The following is a 16,763-nucleotide window of genomic DNA, read 5'->3' on the forward strand; positions in this document are numbered from 1 at the left end:
CCACTATTTTTCCAATATTAACCCATTTTAGCTATTTTTAATGTATTTTATTTCTGTTTCAATCAAAAGGATTAACATTTTTAAGAGGGCTACTTCCTACACAAATGAATTAAACAGATATTTGTTTCTTTGATAAGCATATACCACAGCTTAACTTTACAATGGACCGTTATTTTGCTGGCCCCCAGTTTGGCTGGGCCCCAGAAAGCACTCCTATTATTCTCCCCTAATGGGCGGCCTTGTCTGCTATTCTTGAATGTGTATGGCTGTGTTCAGCCACCATCAGGTACAGTGGGGGTCCCCAGTCTCTGAAACCTTTATTTTTGGGGTCGTGGGCTGAAAAGGATTGAGAACCACTGATTTAAACAATGCTCCGAAGTTTATTTTTTATGAAAAAAGGGGAGATTAATCAATATTGGGTGTCTAAGACTTCTAATTTTCTCTGTGCTATCTGAAAGGCGTCACTATTGCTGGACTTTTCTGAACTGTAGTTCCAAGAGTGTCCACTAGAGGCCGTCACCTACAGTGAGTCCATCCCTATAGAGTCCAATGTTAAAGTGTTCAATTTTAGAGCAGAAACAAACACGTTTATAGCCATATTTTTAAGCAAATTTTAGTTAAATTTAACCTGGTCATACACCGACTTTTCTGACACCACTTTAATATAATCTCTTTCATTTAACAAGTTACAGAATTGAAAACAACAAAGTCTTAGAAAAAGTTCTAATAATCATTTGTCAACAAAAAGAGATCGACCACTGTCTAAATTGCAAAACTACATAGGCAACATTTAAATTAATTTAAATGGTAATTTATTTGTGTGATAAAGTCTGTAGGTGTCTGCTTTCATTTTTGAGTATTTATAAATAAACATAATAGAACATAATTGAACATATCCAGCATTGACATGTTGTCAGTGTTTTTGCTCAACATAAAAAATGTGCTGGAGTTTGCATTTCTGTTTACCAAAATAAACTAATATTTGGTGTCTAGGACTTTTAATGTTTATTGTGCTATCAAAAAGATATCGTAATGTTGGATTTCTTCTGATCTGTAGTTTCTTGAGTGTCCACTAGAGGTTGGCTCGAACAGTGAGTCCATCCCCATAGAGTCCCATGTTAAAGTGTTTAACTTTACAGCAGAAATAAACGTGTTTACAGCTTACTACTAAAAAGTTTTGGTCTTCCTGGGTCTTTATTTACTGGCTTTTGCTTTCCAAAGGTTCTGGGGCTACAGCTCTTTAGAGTTGTTAATTTCCCGTTAGGTTGGGGCTAGCAGTCCTCTAAAAATGTCAGCCAGCAGGAGCTATGAGACGAGTCTGACTCATCAGAAAATAAAAACACCATTTCTAACTAAGCTTACAGCGATGCACCTAGTTGGGCCTGGAAACCATGGAGCTAGCTTGGCAATCAAGTAAGACTTCAGGTGATAGCTTGCTCTCGTAGATGCTGCTTTACAGCATTAACCATCCTTAAGTGCTAATTAGCCTTCCTCACTGAAACCAATGACATTGTTAGCCTCAGAGCTAACTTCTGACAGCTAAAGAAAACAATTTAAATCGAGTGCTATGGTACATTTTTGTTGAAAGCTGCTCCATGAGGTGCTTTATGTCAGGTTTTAATCAGAACTGATCCCAAATCAGCTTTAAGACTGAGCTCCTCTGAGTGGTGACCAGGAGAGAAAAACGTGTCGGTTATGTTGGATCAAAAAGGCGTGACGGAGATGGAGGAGGAAGGAGGGAGGGGAGCAGGTAAGGGAGGAAAGAAGGAGGGAAGGATGGAGAGATGAGCGGATAAATTAAACTGGAGAAAAAAAACTAATGTGCATTTCTTCGTTTATTTTTTCCCTGGTCGATCTCCTTCTGAGGGGCAGAGGGGAGGAGGAAGGGGGAGGGAGGGGTGAGGCAGGAGAGGAGGTCAAGGTCATCGTTGTGTGTGCGTGGGCAGGCTGGTCATCAGCTGCTGTCGGGGGACGGCTCCCTCTCTCGATGCATGGTGGCGCTCTGGTGCTTCATGCTGTCCAGATACTCCTGCTGAGAGACGGCAAGCACAGAGGCCAAGATCTCATCGTCCTCCCAGTCCGTCAGACCTGGAACAGACAGATCCAGTTAACCACCGCACTCACTGATGACTTAGACCAGCGTTACATAACCCTGCTCAGCCAAAGAGCCTAACTGTTGAAAAATACCTTGCAAGAGCCACAATCTAAGTGGGTTAAAGTGGCAATAAAAACAAGTTAAAGGGGAAAAAAGGGTGAAAAGGGGCATAATCAGCATAAAATGTCAGATACTGGATGAAAAGTGACAAAAATGAAGCTACAGGTGGCAAAAATGATCAGAAAGTGGTGAAAACATTCAAAAAAATTAGTGGAAAGTGACTGAAATGGGCAAAAGGCAGCAAAGAGTGGCAAAAAGTTGGGAAAAAACTGGCATTTAATGGCAAAAGGCAGGATAAATGAGTGAAAAGTGGCAAAAATGGGGAAAAGATGCAAATAATAAAAAGCAGTATAAAAGAGTTAAACTAGAAAAGCACTCAGAGAGCATAAACCTCCGCCATTAGTCCTATCGCCCAATAGTGAAGAATCCTTTAAAAAATTCCTGGATCCATCCCCATGTGCCCCCCCCCGGAATTCGCCAATTACTCCCTCCCCGTTGGGGTGGAGACACGGAAAGGCAAAGCACTGGCATTGCCACGGGTGGACTGTCATGGTGGAAGCATTGCCTGCTGGTGCCAACAGATGCACTGACAGTCCGACCCATGGTCTCACTGGACGACTGGAAGTCATGACAGAGGGTGAATATGTCTCTATTCCTCCCAGCATTGTGAGTATTCCCGCTACAATTCGTTGTCTTTCTCTCTGTTACGCTCCGACTCATCTCCTTGACCGGGCGTGCGTCTTTCAAACTCTATAGACTCCAAAACTTTGAATAGAAACACACCCAAAAATGCGGCAGGGATTGAAGTTACTCATGTCCGCCATCTCCTGGTGTAAAGTGGTAACAGCGCAGACCTCCGCCATTAGCCCTATCTCCCATTAGTACAGAATCCTTTCAAAAATTCCTGGATCCAGGCGGTGATCTGGATCAGTCTCAAAATCCAATCAGTTCGTTCTTATACCATTTCTGACATTGCCTGAAAATGTCATCAAAATCCGTCCATAACTTTTTGAGTTATGTTGCTAACAAACAAACTGACAAACAAACAAACAAACAAACAAACTCACCCAATCACATAACCTCCTTAGCGGAGGTAAAAATGAGTGGAAAGTGACTGAAATGGGCAAAAGGCAGCAGGGAAATGGGCAAAAAGTTGGGAAAAAATTGGCATTTAATGGCAAAAGGCAGGATAAATGAATGAAAGTGGCAAAAATGGGGAAAAAATGCAACTAGTAAAAAGCAGTATAAAAGAGTCAAAAAATGACAATGACAAAAGTGGACCTGAAGCAGTAAAAATGGATTAAAAATGGCAAAAAATAAATTGCAAATAAGGGCAATGGAAACATACAGACAAATTTGAAAGTTGACAATTAAAGCCAACTATATAAGCGTGGGGGAAAAAACTGATTAATGTGACTGGCAATGGATTCTTCTGAGGTCAGTTTCTCTATTTTTTAAGGTTTTCTGGGGAAATAATATTTCAAATTAAGACATGAAAGAGCCACACATTGAGTATCACTGGCTTAGACCCTGTTTACAGTCCAGATTAACATCTGTCATTTTGACGGACAGGGTCGGGAAAATTCACAACTAATATTTTATAAAAAGAACAATCTTTGAGGCTGTGCACTGTCAGTGGCAAAAGATCAACAGCAGCACAGAGCAGAGCACAGAGCAAAATCTCCATATTCATGCAAGAAAATGAGAACCGTGCTTTTTAAGACATTATTTTGTTTTAAGAACATTTTCAATATGAAGACTAAAGCAGATCAGCCAGGCAATGCATAGATCATTAGACCCCTAATAACAGCACCCCACAAGATTTATTCAATATATTCCTTAAAGAGAGCATGTGGCAACTGAGGGAGAAAAGCTGTTAAACAGGCACCGCTATTCTCTCAGCTAGTAGCTAACTATCCTAGTATGCTACATGTAATGAAGCCACTTGCAAGACAAACAAAGGGCGGATTAGCAACAAGTTTAATCTGAAAAAGATGATACAGCCTCTTGAAACTGGAGATGCTTCATTTTCATGTTTTGTTAAGAAATAAAGCTAACCTTTAGTTTAGTCAGAGAAACAGGAGATTAGTCCTGATAACATCCTCAGGAAAATTCACCTCCATGAGCAGAGATATGGTGAAACAGAAACTTCCTGCTGAGAAGTTTCTGTCTGTTCTCTGACTAAAAACACTGCCGGCGTTGCTAAAAACATCTGATAAAGCCCCACGGTTGGATACCAAAACATTCAAACTGTGGATGTTTGCTTTCACTAACACCAGCATGAGCTTCACCTCAGACATAATAACAAACACACGTGCACAGCGCCGGCTCGCACGGCTGCTTCCTGTTGAGTTTTGACAGTAAACAACAGAAGAAGACTGACGGGTCTGTGACCTCGGCAGCATGAGCCATAGACACGATGGTTTTAATAAAACCTGCAGAGGTGCAGAAACAGTTAAAACATGACACAGGTTTAAAGTTCAACGTTTATTATAGTGACTAAGGTTGGTTAAACATCTGCTAGTTTGATATTATTTGGTATCATGAGTTAGTCTGTCATTTTGATAATAAGTTATGGTATCAAAAGAACCAAAAGCCTTAAAATCAGTCATATTTGTAACAAAACAAAGACGGTCTACATTGATCTACGTTGGCAGCCTCCTGATAGCTGTTAAAGCTTTGATATCAACGCCCCAGCATAGTTCCACCTTTACTATGATGGTTACAGAGGTGTTAATTAGAGACGAGGTGATTGCACCGCCTTCAGAGGTAGTAATAGGTTAAAAAGAAAACAGAATCAGCAGAGCCAGTGGAGGGGGGGCAGAGCTGTGTGCACGTGGGGCTACTGCTGAGCATGCTCTCCCACCGTCAGATAGGGAAACGTTTATCCCGCCTCTGTGGTATCAGTATGAATGTCTGAAAGATGAAGATGCTGAGGTATTGAAAAATGGCGCTGCTGAGGAAATGCGCTGTGAAAACACCTTTTTTATCCGATGTACAGATAAGCTGGAAACAGTGAAGTACCTCCAGTATGAATACGCCCGGCTGTGAGCTTTTCAATTCAAAATGATGAATTGCAAGTGCCGTCAATCAATTAAACTCCCACCACCAAAAACATGCTCGTTAGGTTAATTGGTGACTCTAAATTGCCCGTAGGTGTGAGTGAAGATATTTATGAAGATATTTCTGGGGAATAATGTTCTCTTCATATGCAGTTTAACTTATTAGAGAAAGAGCAACAGCCTTGTAGAGTAACAAATGATGATGAGAGCAGGTGGTGAGTTCTCTGTAGTATTTATGGGATCACAGTGCAAACTTTCCAGGATCAGAAGTCTGACTTTGTAGTGATTCTTAGCCTAAATAACGTCATTTTTATTACTATTAACATAGGAATTACATCAGCCCGAGGCTGTCAGCTGTCCCACATGTTTGCAGTCAGAACTGTTGTTCATGGTGAGGATTGGACTGTCATGTACAGTTGTCCTTTCTTGTTTCATGAGTATAATCCATTCAAAGCAGCAGCTATTTTAACACAGAACCAGAGCAGACTCTTACCAAAGGCTGTGGGCGACATCTCCTGCATGATGGCTCTGTACTCCAAATGATGACGACTCTGATTACTGGGACCTTCACAAGCACAAAAACTCAGAGTTAATGAGAATGGCACATAAGAAAACTTAACGCTGAAATAAAGGTAGTATTCTTGATAAAACTCCTCGCTCAGCGCCCCGTTTGGGTGACTCACTCTAACGAGTGTTACCTGGTGCGCAGGGGGAGGGAGGTTTGCTCAGGATGAGAGCGGCTCCAGCGGGGGAGGGGGGCTTGTTGTTGGTCGACGGGGTGGTCGTGAGGTCTGAGTGGGAGGGGTCGGTGTCCCGTTGCCGTGGCGACCGGGCGCTCCAGTCGTCCAGTCCGCTGGAAGCCGCTGCCGTCGCCGAGCTGCACGTGGCGCTGGCCTTACGAGGCTGAGGTCAAAAAGACATTTACAGTTACGTCAGTAGAGATCAGACGTATCTTTGCTCTTTAGATGTTGGTGTTTGATTGACAGCTGAGAGGGTAGGAGGCGGGGCCTCAATTAATAAGCATACCAGTTAAACAGATAGCTCATGATCATGTACATGCACAGCCAGAGCAATGATAAAGCTTTAAACTCAAGGAGAGTTTACTGCAGAAAAGCTTTGTGAAAATGACCCTCCTCCCCTCCCATACCTGTCTGGCCTGCTTCTCTTGGTCCCGCAGCCACTGCAGGTAAGACTCCCGGGCCACCTGCTCCTCGATGGCCTCGTTGGTGGCCTCCCAGTCCGTCGCTCTCTTCTTGTCCTCCAACATCTGCTGCTCGATCCACGACTCCTCCGACGTCTTGATGGCCGACTTCATCAGAGACTGATCTGCGTACTGAGTGGGAAAAAAGACACATTCTTTAAAATGGAAATATAGTTCCTTGATGCATTCTGGGATTAAAATGTGAGGTATATTCTTCAGCATCTTTTTGATTTCTTCCTAGTTTAACCCTGTGCTTGACAGTTAGGAACATACCCCTGGTTTGAAGGCTGGCAGTCCCAGTCCGACTCCGATCGTGGCCTTGTTGGGGTTGACCACGGAGTTGTAGTGGATGTTGCGGTGGTAGCTCACTCTGATTGGCTCATCGTTGTTCTGGTGAATGCCGTGGAACGTGTTGATTGGCTCTGTGGAGGAGGAGGAGGGTCATGATTGAGGTTTTCGAACTCTTCGATTCTTTTACACTTTTTAGTGTCATCTTTTATTTTGAGTATCATTTGTAATGAAAAGTATCAAAGATTTTACAGACGACATCTTTTATAAACACAGCAGTGAAGGAGAGGAACAAATCCACCACAATGGCAAGAAACCACCGCCTAAACTGCACAAAGAGGTTGGCAACCTTTGATGATGATGATGGACTCACCTGTGCCGTACTGGTACACCTCCACCGGTCTGTTGTACATCTCAGCCATCGCCTGCATCTCGATGTGGTTGCCGTGGCAATTGTTTTTCCTCTTCCTGTTGATGTATGTGGTGAAGTCTTCGGTCACATAGTTGGAGAAATAGTCGGCATTCTTCATCTGAGGGGAAACAAAACTTTATTAACACAAACGGCACAGACAGACAGAGGGGGTCTGATGTGAGAGAGGAGGTGGGAGGACTCACCAGGTAATCCATACAGTGTTTCCTGACCACTTCATGCATGTCCTGATCGCCATACACCTGATCAGCTAGAAGACAGAGAGAGAGAGTTTAGGGCAGCGGTTTTCAAACTTTTTTCGCCCAAGGCACACCTATGGTTAAGCCAAAATCTCAAGGCACACCATATTTAAATCAATACAAAATAGACTTTTTAAATAATGTTACAGTCAAGGTGGCCTATAAGGAGATAAAGGGGAGAGCTTTCTGGGGCCCAGCCAACTGGGGGATCATGAAGATGGCAAAAGTTGGCAAAAGGTGGCAAAAATGGGTTAAAGGTGATGGAAAAACATGGCAAAATTGGGCAAAAAGTGGCTAAACAAAGTCAGAAATGGGCAAAAATTGGCAAAGAGTGGCCAACCAATGTGTTGAAATTGGCCAAAACTTGTTGAAAGTGTCAAAATAGTGGCAAAAATGGGTTATAATTGGCCTAAAAGAAGGTGGTAAAAATGGGATAAAGAGATAAGAAAAAAAGGCAAAAGTGGCAAAAAGGTGGCAAAATATGATCACAAGTGGCAAAAGGGGTTAAAGTTACTACAGGGTGGTAAAAAGGGGTTAAAAGTGATGGGAGAAAATGGCAAAAAATGGCAGAACAATAGCAAAACTGTGCGAAAAGTGGCAAAAAGGTAGAAAAAATTGGTTTAATGTGGCAAAAAGTTCTAAAAAAAGTTGCAAAATTGGGTCAAAAGTAGTAATAAGAAGTGGCAAAAAAAGCAGTCAAAAGAAGTTGCAAAACTGGGTAGAAAACTTGTTTAACTTGGTTAAAAACAACACTAATTAACAACTTTTACACCAATTCAACCCAATAATGGCTTGCCATGCTTTTCTGCTCTTAATGAGGTAACTGTTAGCCAGGATGCTAGCACCAATGCTACTGAACCAACCCACATACACTGATATCATCAATAAATCCCAACTGGGAGGCCAATTCTCTGGGGTTTTTCAATGGTCCATATCTGGGGGCAGGCCTGGTTACAGTACTTGCCATAAAGTTCTAGTAATAACATATGGTACAAATTCCCAAGGCACACCTAGACTTGCCTTAAGGCGCACTAGTGTGCCTTGGCACACCATTTGAGAACCACTGGTTTAAGGTCACATGTTCAAGATAAACTGTGTGAACATGGTTTATGATCCTCAGCCACTATTAAACTGGGTTAATAGAAATCAGCTGCATCACCACTTCCACAGTTGCCCCATCATTAATTTGGGGTGGCAGCCCAACACCCCAATGAACAGGAATGAACCAGAATAACCAGTATCACAGATAAAGTAATTATATTATGCATTAAACTGTATTTGAATCTGTTTTTGGTGGCCAGATACAAAGCAGTAATCCTTAATGTTTCGTGTGGATGCCCCTCAATGAGTACTGAAAACTCAGGTGGTCTGGGATGAGGGATGGGAATTGTTAATTAGAGCCTGGGCTTAGATCGTCTATTTTCAGTTTCCTCCATCATCAGATAGACTTTTTAGAGCCTAAACTTACTCAAAAATTGAAGGACTCTGCAGGTAGATCCAGTCTTGCAAAATTAACAGTTCTCAAAGTTAAAGCCCCTCCTCTGACTTTGGTGTAGATTTATAACATCTGGCAGGCACATGCAGCTTGGAGAGATCTACAAAAAAGCCTCTTGGGCAAACACTCTAACTTCAAGAAGGAATACACCATTTAGAGAAAACTAGCAAAAATTGGGTTATTTTGGCCCTGTTCCAGGGGTCACACCTGACCGACCCTTCAAATTTGCATATGTTTTGATAACAGGAAGTAGTTTATCACTCAGCTATGCATTGTTCTATCTGACTGAAGCTTCCTGTGTTTATGGAAGGTCAATGCCCACATATACTAGTATGGTAACTTTTTTATAGACCACAGCACCTCCTAGTGGTGACAGGAAATGTGAAGGTTTATGGTGCAAGCTGTTGTTACAGTTCTTATAAATGACTCATGGTAAATTTGTGTCAGGATGGCCAAAAGAAGTTGTGTGTAAAAATCTGACCTCTCATCAGAGGGTGTGGCCTCAGGGCTTGATAAAACAAAAAAGTCACCGTACATCTATAAACAGCCTGGTATACATAACCTTCTCTGAGACAAACGTCATGGACTTGATAACAGTCTTGGCCTGAACACATACGCAAAATTTTGATCAATTATGCAGCGCCACCCTCTGGCAACTGGTAGTAACTGCCTCTGATATTAACATAATTCCCAAATGGTCGTGTTAACCATTCTAAAAAATGCCAAGGCAGATATCAAGATATTGACCCTACTCCAGTATGGAGGTCAAAAGTCTACATCAAGAGGAATAGCCATGGTGATTTTTTCTTCACCGTAAAACAGGAAGTAGATTTTTTGGGGGGGTCTTGACTCTTGTAGAGCCATGAAACTTGGCACAAAAATTCTCAGTGTCATGCTAAGATGATTGCTATGAGGGCATGGCTCATTGGCTCAGTGATTCAGTGGCGCCCCCTACGATACCTCATAAACTGTGGGTATGTGTATCATGTGAGGATTTGTCAAAAGGCTTCTTGGAACCATAAAATAAAATAAACAGGAATTCTGCCATTTGTTTTGGGATTTTTTTTTGTGTGGTTTTTTTTTTGTTTTTTGATAAAACAGGGTATTTCACAGGTCACATTTTACTGAACTCCTCCTGGAGCATTTAACCAAACATTTTAATCTTTGGCATTTTATAAGAAGAGATGCCATAGAGCAGGGGTCATCAAGAACATTTGCTCAAGGGCCAGATTTAGTCTTGACAGAAACTCTGGGGGCCGGACTTTCAAATAAACAGAAATTAAATAAAAATTTTGGTCAGATTAAAGATATTATTGAGCATTTATATTTTCACAGGCCCACCCACAGAATTTGCTGGGCCCTTGAAAATATCAGAGAATGGGCCCTCCCCAATTGTGATTTAACAGCGATATAAACTCATTTTTGACACTTTTTAGCCCCTTTTCACTACTAAATTCAGACATTTCTTCCACTCTTAACCCATTTTGCCACTCTTTAACCCCTTTTCACTATTTTTCCAGGCTATTTTTAGGCATTTTTAACATATAATTTAGACTTTTTGCCTCTTTAACCCATTTTTGCCTTTCTTTAACCCCTTTTAAACCACTTTTCCTGATCATTTTTATCCATTTTGTGTCTTTATTTTATCAAGTTTGCCACTGTTCATCTATTTTAGCCACTTTTAACCCCTTTTCATTACTTCTTTGCACCATTTTCACCAAATTTGACCAATTTTTGATACTTTATGCCCCTTTGTTCCCAATATTTGCAACATTTTACCCTCTTTCACCACTTTTCTTGCCAATTTTTGACCCTTTGTGCCACTCCACAACAATTTTTGCTCTAACCTCCTTTTTTACCGCTTTATCCAGACATTTTTGCAACATTTCTACCAGGGTCAACCCATTTTTTTATATTCACTTATAATGGATGACAAATGAATTTCTGTAACTGTTTCAAAATTTACTGTTTTTGGGGTGGATTTAACAGCTGCAGACAGCTACTCTTAAAACCACATCTTTTCCTCTTTTTGTGAATTTAATGATCCACTGGGGGCCGGACAGGAAGCTTTGGGGGGCCTGATATGGCCCCCGAGCTGCCAGTTGATGATCAGTGCCATAGAAGAAAAACCATTTAAAGCTTTTTCCTTATCTAAAAAACGTGGTCAGGGCGGCTCCTCAAATTTAGATGTCTCGCCATGCCATGAAGCTGCTTCTCACAAAAACAAATTCCATTAATTACCACTTTGGCCAAATCATGCTGAGATTTGCATTGTTGATATGCTTTCAGCTTATGCTGATGTGCGGGCTGTCGTTAGAGAGGGGGGTCGTGAGTTCTGATATAAGGGAACTGAAGATGTATCGATAATGCAGAGGATGAATGCACGGACTAAAGTGTTCTCACTTGGAATCCGAATGCCCCAAAGTAATCATTAATACAAAATATTAACCTGTTTCTTTGTTTACTCACATTGGATCCCCATTAGTTGTTACCGTAGTAACTATTCCTCCTGGGGTTACACAACCATGGTCTGGTTAGCACGATGAACTGCGCGAACCTGAACGCACGCACACACACACTTATCAGCGGTATGCAAATGAGCTTCACTTTGGTCTGATTTCCAGCAAGTCACATGGTCCATCACCGCAGCGATTCTCAGAACCCCCCCTACTTCCTTTTTCTCACTAGCGGTGTAAGTAACACACACACACACACACACACACACACACACACTCTTATCATCATAACAGAAGTAAAACACATGCTTGAGCAGCAGCAGGTGTGAATCTCTCCATATTCTACAGCCAGTATGCATGCTGGTGCATGCGTGTGCGTGTGACCTCTATTCAGTGCCTATATGGCAGTGTGTGTGTTTAACACACTCTCAGTATGACATGGAAGTGAAGTTAAAGGATCAGTTCATCATTTTTGTCAACGTCCGTCTCTTCCTCTCATTGAGTAAATGTGATGTGGACGGTTTTACTAAAGGGAAAAGACATTTTTATCTCATTCTCATTTTATAAAACATTTACAATATAAGGAAAGTAGGATTTTTTGCAAACTATTCTTAAAAGAATAAACACATGTCTGCATGATTTGTAGAGTGTTACTTCTCTGCAGCAAAACAGTACTAAACTGGTACTTTGACATATTTCAGGTTTATAAATTATTGCATCTTTTGCAATCCAAACAACTGCAGTAGGGCATTTTTCCAATTAAATGTAAATTTCAATTCATTGCTCAATTAAATAGAAACAGACATTTTTGTAATATTGATACCAGAATGTTAAACTTTGATTCTGAGCGCTATATTACTGATCACACTGAATTTTTTGGCACATTAGCAATGCTTCCATACTTAAATATTGCCATTTTTGTGCAATTTTGACAGTGTGCAGCAGTGTTCATTTCATCGACTAAAACTATGACTAATAATGTTTTTCCAAAGCCTTGTTTCCATGACAAAAACTAGACTAAGTCAAACAAACATAGATTTGTGATGACTAAAACTGATAAAAGTAAGTTTAATTTTTGTCAAGATGACTAAAACTAGACTAAAATGTAATGCAGTTTTCGTCTGACATTCATAACCTGTGATATTACTCCCGTCTCTCCCGTCTCTGTTTCTGATTTTGTCCACTGTTGTCCTCTATCAATGAAGGCATGAAATCCAAAAAATAAATCTTTAAATGAGAAAGTAACAAGATGGATAAGAAACTGACTTTCCTTTATGTAAAAAATGTGAAAAAGTTCAGATACGGTACAAATCTGGCATGTTTGGGATGAAACAAAACACATGCTCTGTTTCCCTGATAAAGAGGATTTTCCTTTAATAAAGCACTTCTCCATGGACAAATCAAACACTAGAGAAATGTGGGGCTTTTCCTTTGCTGTAGTAACACTGGTACAGACATTCAGGCTTAAACCCATTCATTTAGCCATTATCTAAGACCTTTGTCACGTTTGGGGTCAAGGGGGGCGGGGCCTGGAGCAGAGCTGAGTTGTACACCCTAGACCCGGGGTCATCAACCACATCTGCACAAGGGCCAGATTCAGTCTCCACAGATTCTGGGGTCCGGACTTTCAAACACACAAAAATTCAATCAATATTTTGGTCTGATAAAAATATTATTGTATTAGTATTTGTATTTCTTTTCAAAACGCGGGAAGTTTTTAGGTATCACAGCGAGATCTATCCCTGAAAATCCCAAATAATGGGCCCTCCCCAGCTGTGATTAAGAACTAATATTCATTCATGTTTGACACTTTTAACCCTTTCATTACTTCATTTGGAAATTTCTGCAACATTTTCTGCCTCTCAACTTATTTTTGATCATTGTTGCCACCTTTAAAACAATTTTTGCCACTTTTGTCAATTTTGACACTCTTTAACCCTTTTTTGCAACTTTCCAGCCAATTAATGTTCCTGTGTCCCACTCTTTAACCACTTTTCACTACTTTGCCAGGCTGTTTTTGCAACATTTTTGCACTTTTAACTCATTTTTGATACCTTTTTGCCTCTTTAAAACAATTCTTCTTTTCTCTAACCCCTTTTAAACCAATTTTCCTGCACATTTTTGCCCCTTTGTGCCACTCTAGTATCCATCTTGCCACTTTTTCACCTTTTTTCATTACTTTTTTGCAACATTTTTGCCACTAATAACCCTTTATTTTACTTTTTGCCCCTTTTTTCCTCTTTACCTATTTTTTTGCCACATTTTACCCTCTTTTCCTGCACATTTTTGCCCCTTTGTGTCTCTCTACAACCCATTTTGCCACTCTCTAACCCCTTTTCATCACTTACTCAGGCCATTTTTGACACATTTCTGCCAGTCTTAACCCATTTTTAAAAATATATTTACCAATAATGAATGACGAGTGAATTTCTGTAAAAACAGGTCAAAATCAGATCATTCTAAAACTATTTCAATAGTCGTTTTTTTGGATGGATTTAACAGCTGCAGACATTTGAAGCCCAAAGACACTCCTAAAACTAGAACATCTTTTATTCCTCCTTTTCTGAATTTTATGATTTTCTGGGGGCCGTACAGAAAGCTTTGGGGGGCCTGATTTGGCCCTAGGGCCACCAGTTGATGATCAGTGATCTAGACGGTCACCACCAATCAATCATAAGGCTGGCATGCAGAGATAAAACATCAGGCTTGCTAAGATTTACACCTGCAGTCAATTTAGAGTCAACAGTTAACCCCAAAACCATGCCTTTGGACTGCAGGTCTTTGGACAAACTCCACAGAGGAATCTCTGTTGGGCAGGGATTCTAACCAAGAACCTTCCTGCTGTAAGGCAGCAGTGCTAACCACTGAGTCATCATGCAGACCCCCCAAGTTTGCCATTTATTCTGCTGGATTATCAAAAACTCTGGATATTATTCAAACAGGGGACACGATTATTTAAAAAAAATAAATAAATAAAACATACACACTGACTTAAACTGTGAGGGGGAACATTCTGAACCTTCTGAGCCCCCCAGGCTTGCATGTTTATATGCATTTTGAAACACATGTTTTGGTCCCACTAAAAACAAATGCACTTTTTTCTAACTGCAGCTAAATGTCCTGTGTGTTTATTTAAGGCAGATGTCGCAGTTCAATGCAAATTATTAGGGAAAAAAACACAGCAGACGTGTGTCAGAGGGAAACTCCCTACAGATCACCAGAAAGTGAGTCACCAAACACCCTAAACACGTTATATTCTCTGAAAAACAACAGGATGAAGATTAAATAGGAAGATGAGAGTCAAAGAGGAGAAGAGGTAGAGGAACAAATGTAAGGAGAGGAGAGAACGCCACTAGAAGGAGAGAGGAGCAAAAGAAGAGACGGATGGTGTAAGGAAAGGAGAGAAGAGAGGATAAAGGAGAGTAGAGAAGGAGACGAGAGCAAACAGCAGAGGCTAAATGTGACCTGGTTCCTATGAAATGCCACAGATAGACTTCTGCAGAATTAATAAAAACCACAAACACAGAAAACAGCACAGCGAGTGCTCTGATTGGTCAGCACAGACATTATTCTGAGAAAGGGGCGGGTTTCTGTCCGGCTTGTTATGCTGCTTACGTCGATAAAGTTTTATCTGAGCCTCACAGGCCGTCTCCACCCAGCAGCACCCGCCGGTGGACTGCAAGGCATTCTGGGTACTGTAGTGAGTCATAGTGAGTCTTTGTGTAGTGAGTCACAGAGAATAAAGGAAAAAGGTTCTAATGGAAGAGTGCCAAACTCAATCACAGCAGGGGCCGAAATCTGAATTTAGGTCTAACCTGAGGGCCTAACAGGGTCAAGATTTAACCGAAAACTGTCAACTGTGTTTTCACAGGTAACTAGAGCAAAAACGCAATTTCAGCTGAAATTGTGTGGGGATGCTGAGAGCAGAATTTTGGAAGAACTGCTGAAAAAAGCCAAAAAGTACAATAGCTGAAAATAGTATAAAATAGCATGAAAGTAGCTAAAAAGGGAAATAATTGTTGGAAGTAGCCTAAAAAAGCTGAAAATAGCCTAAAAGTAGCTGAAAATAGCCTAAAAGTAGCTGAAATGGCATTCAGTAGCTGAAAAAGAAGAGAAATAGCTTAAAATGGCATGAAAATAGCTGAAAACAGTGGAAAAATACCTGAAATAGCATAAAATTAGCTGAAAATAGCCTAAAGTAGCTGAAATGGCATTCAGTAGCTGAAAAAGCAGAGAAATAGCTTAAAATGGCATGAAAATAGCAGAAAATAGTGGAAAAATAGCTGAAAGTAGCATAAAAGCTGATAATACCTGTAATACCTGATGTGTGAAGAATGTGAAATCATTGCTCAAAATATAGAATTTAAAAACAAAATAGTTGAAAAAGTATCAATAGTATAAAAACTTTTTAAAAATAAGTGAAAAGAGCACCAGAAGCTGTAGAGTATGATAGTAGAATAGTCAAAACAGCCAAGGAGTGCCAAAGTTATAAAGTGTTGAACAAAGTGCAGATTTCTGAAATTCTGCCATCTGTTTAACATTATTAAAGAAAGTTAAATATTTGAAAAACTATAAAAGTTAGAAATGAGAAAAGTCATAGCAGTCGAATGGCGAAGAAACAGAATTTTTTCAAGTTCAAACAGTGTTGATACGACAAAGTATGAAGGAGGAGATAGCAGACGCAGAAGAAGAGGAATATCGCGAATATCAATAGTGTGGGTGCTCAGCATCCCCACGAATGAATTAAAGGGAACATTAAACAGTGATGATAAATGATTTTAAGATTTCTAAAAAATTCAAAATGATTAAATATTACAGCATCAATGTTACTGTGTCCATGTCAAATAAACACTAAATAAATAAATAAACAAATAAGAGTTTAAAGGCTCAAAATCTGAGATAAAAAGTCAACTTTTTAAGCCCTAAAGGTCAAAATACAAAATTAAAAGTCAAAATAAGGTTCTTAAAAGGCAAATATATGAGACAGAGAGTTAAAATCATGACTTTAAAGGTAAAAAAAGAAGATCAAATTCAAAATTGTGATTATATGAGGCCAAAATATGAGAAATTTCTTAATCAGGAGTGTAAAAAGTGAAAATATGGGATTAAAAGTCAAAGTTAGGTGTTTTAAAGGTCAAGGTATGACTTAAAATGAAAAACTGTGAATCTAAAAGGTCACAATACGAGAGAAAAGGTCAAAATTATGAATTTTAAATGTCAAAATATGAAATAAAAATGCAAAATCCTAAGTTTAGGTCATAATCTTGGGATGCAAAATAAAAATATGGAATGAAAACACAAATTAATTTCTTTACCTCATTCCTGACTATTTCTGCTCTCTACTTTTTCAGATTTTTATGACTTAACAAGGATATTTTTTAATCTTTGAGGTTAAATTTACATTTCTACACTGGAGGAACTCTGCAGACCTCATCCG

The 16,763-nt window shown here is 40.0% G+C and overlaps 1 protein-coding gene across 1 annotated transcript in view; it reads right to left on the reverse strand.

Moving 5' to 3' along the window:
- Positions 1–275: 275 nt before the first annotated feature.
- The window catches only part of otud5a (OTU deubiquitinase 5a), a 44,496-nt gene continuing 28,008 nt past the window's right edge, over positions 276–16,763 (reverse strand). Inside the window, exons 3-9 of the mRNA XM_041799884.1 lie at positions 7,322–7,386; positions 7,080–7,236; positions 6,692–6,840; positions 6,365–6,550; positions 5,916–6,120; positions 5,711–5,782; positions 276–2,088 (exon numbers count right to left, since the gene is read on the reverse strand). Of these exons, the coding sequence (XP_041655818.1) occupies positions 1,955–2,088; positions 5,711–5,782; positions 5,916–6,120; positions 6,365–6,550; positions 6,692–6,840; positions 7,080–7,236; positions 7,322–7,386 (968 nt within the window). The 3' untranslated portion in view covers positions 276–1,954. The remainder of the gene's footprint in view (positions 2,089–5,710; positions 5,783–5,915; positions 6,121–6,364; positions 6,551–6,691; positions 6,841–7,079; positions 7,237–7,321; positions 7,387–16,763) is intronic.

Source organism: Cheilinus undulatus, linkage group 11, assembly GCF_018320785.1.
Source record: "Cheilinus undulatus linkage group 11, ASM1832078v1, whole genome shotgun sequence".
Lineage (NCBI taxonomy): Eukaryota > Metazoa > Chordata > Actinopteri > Labriformes > Labridae > Cheilinus > Cheilinus undulatus.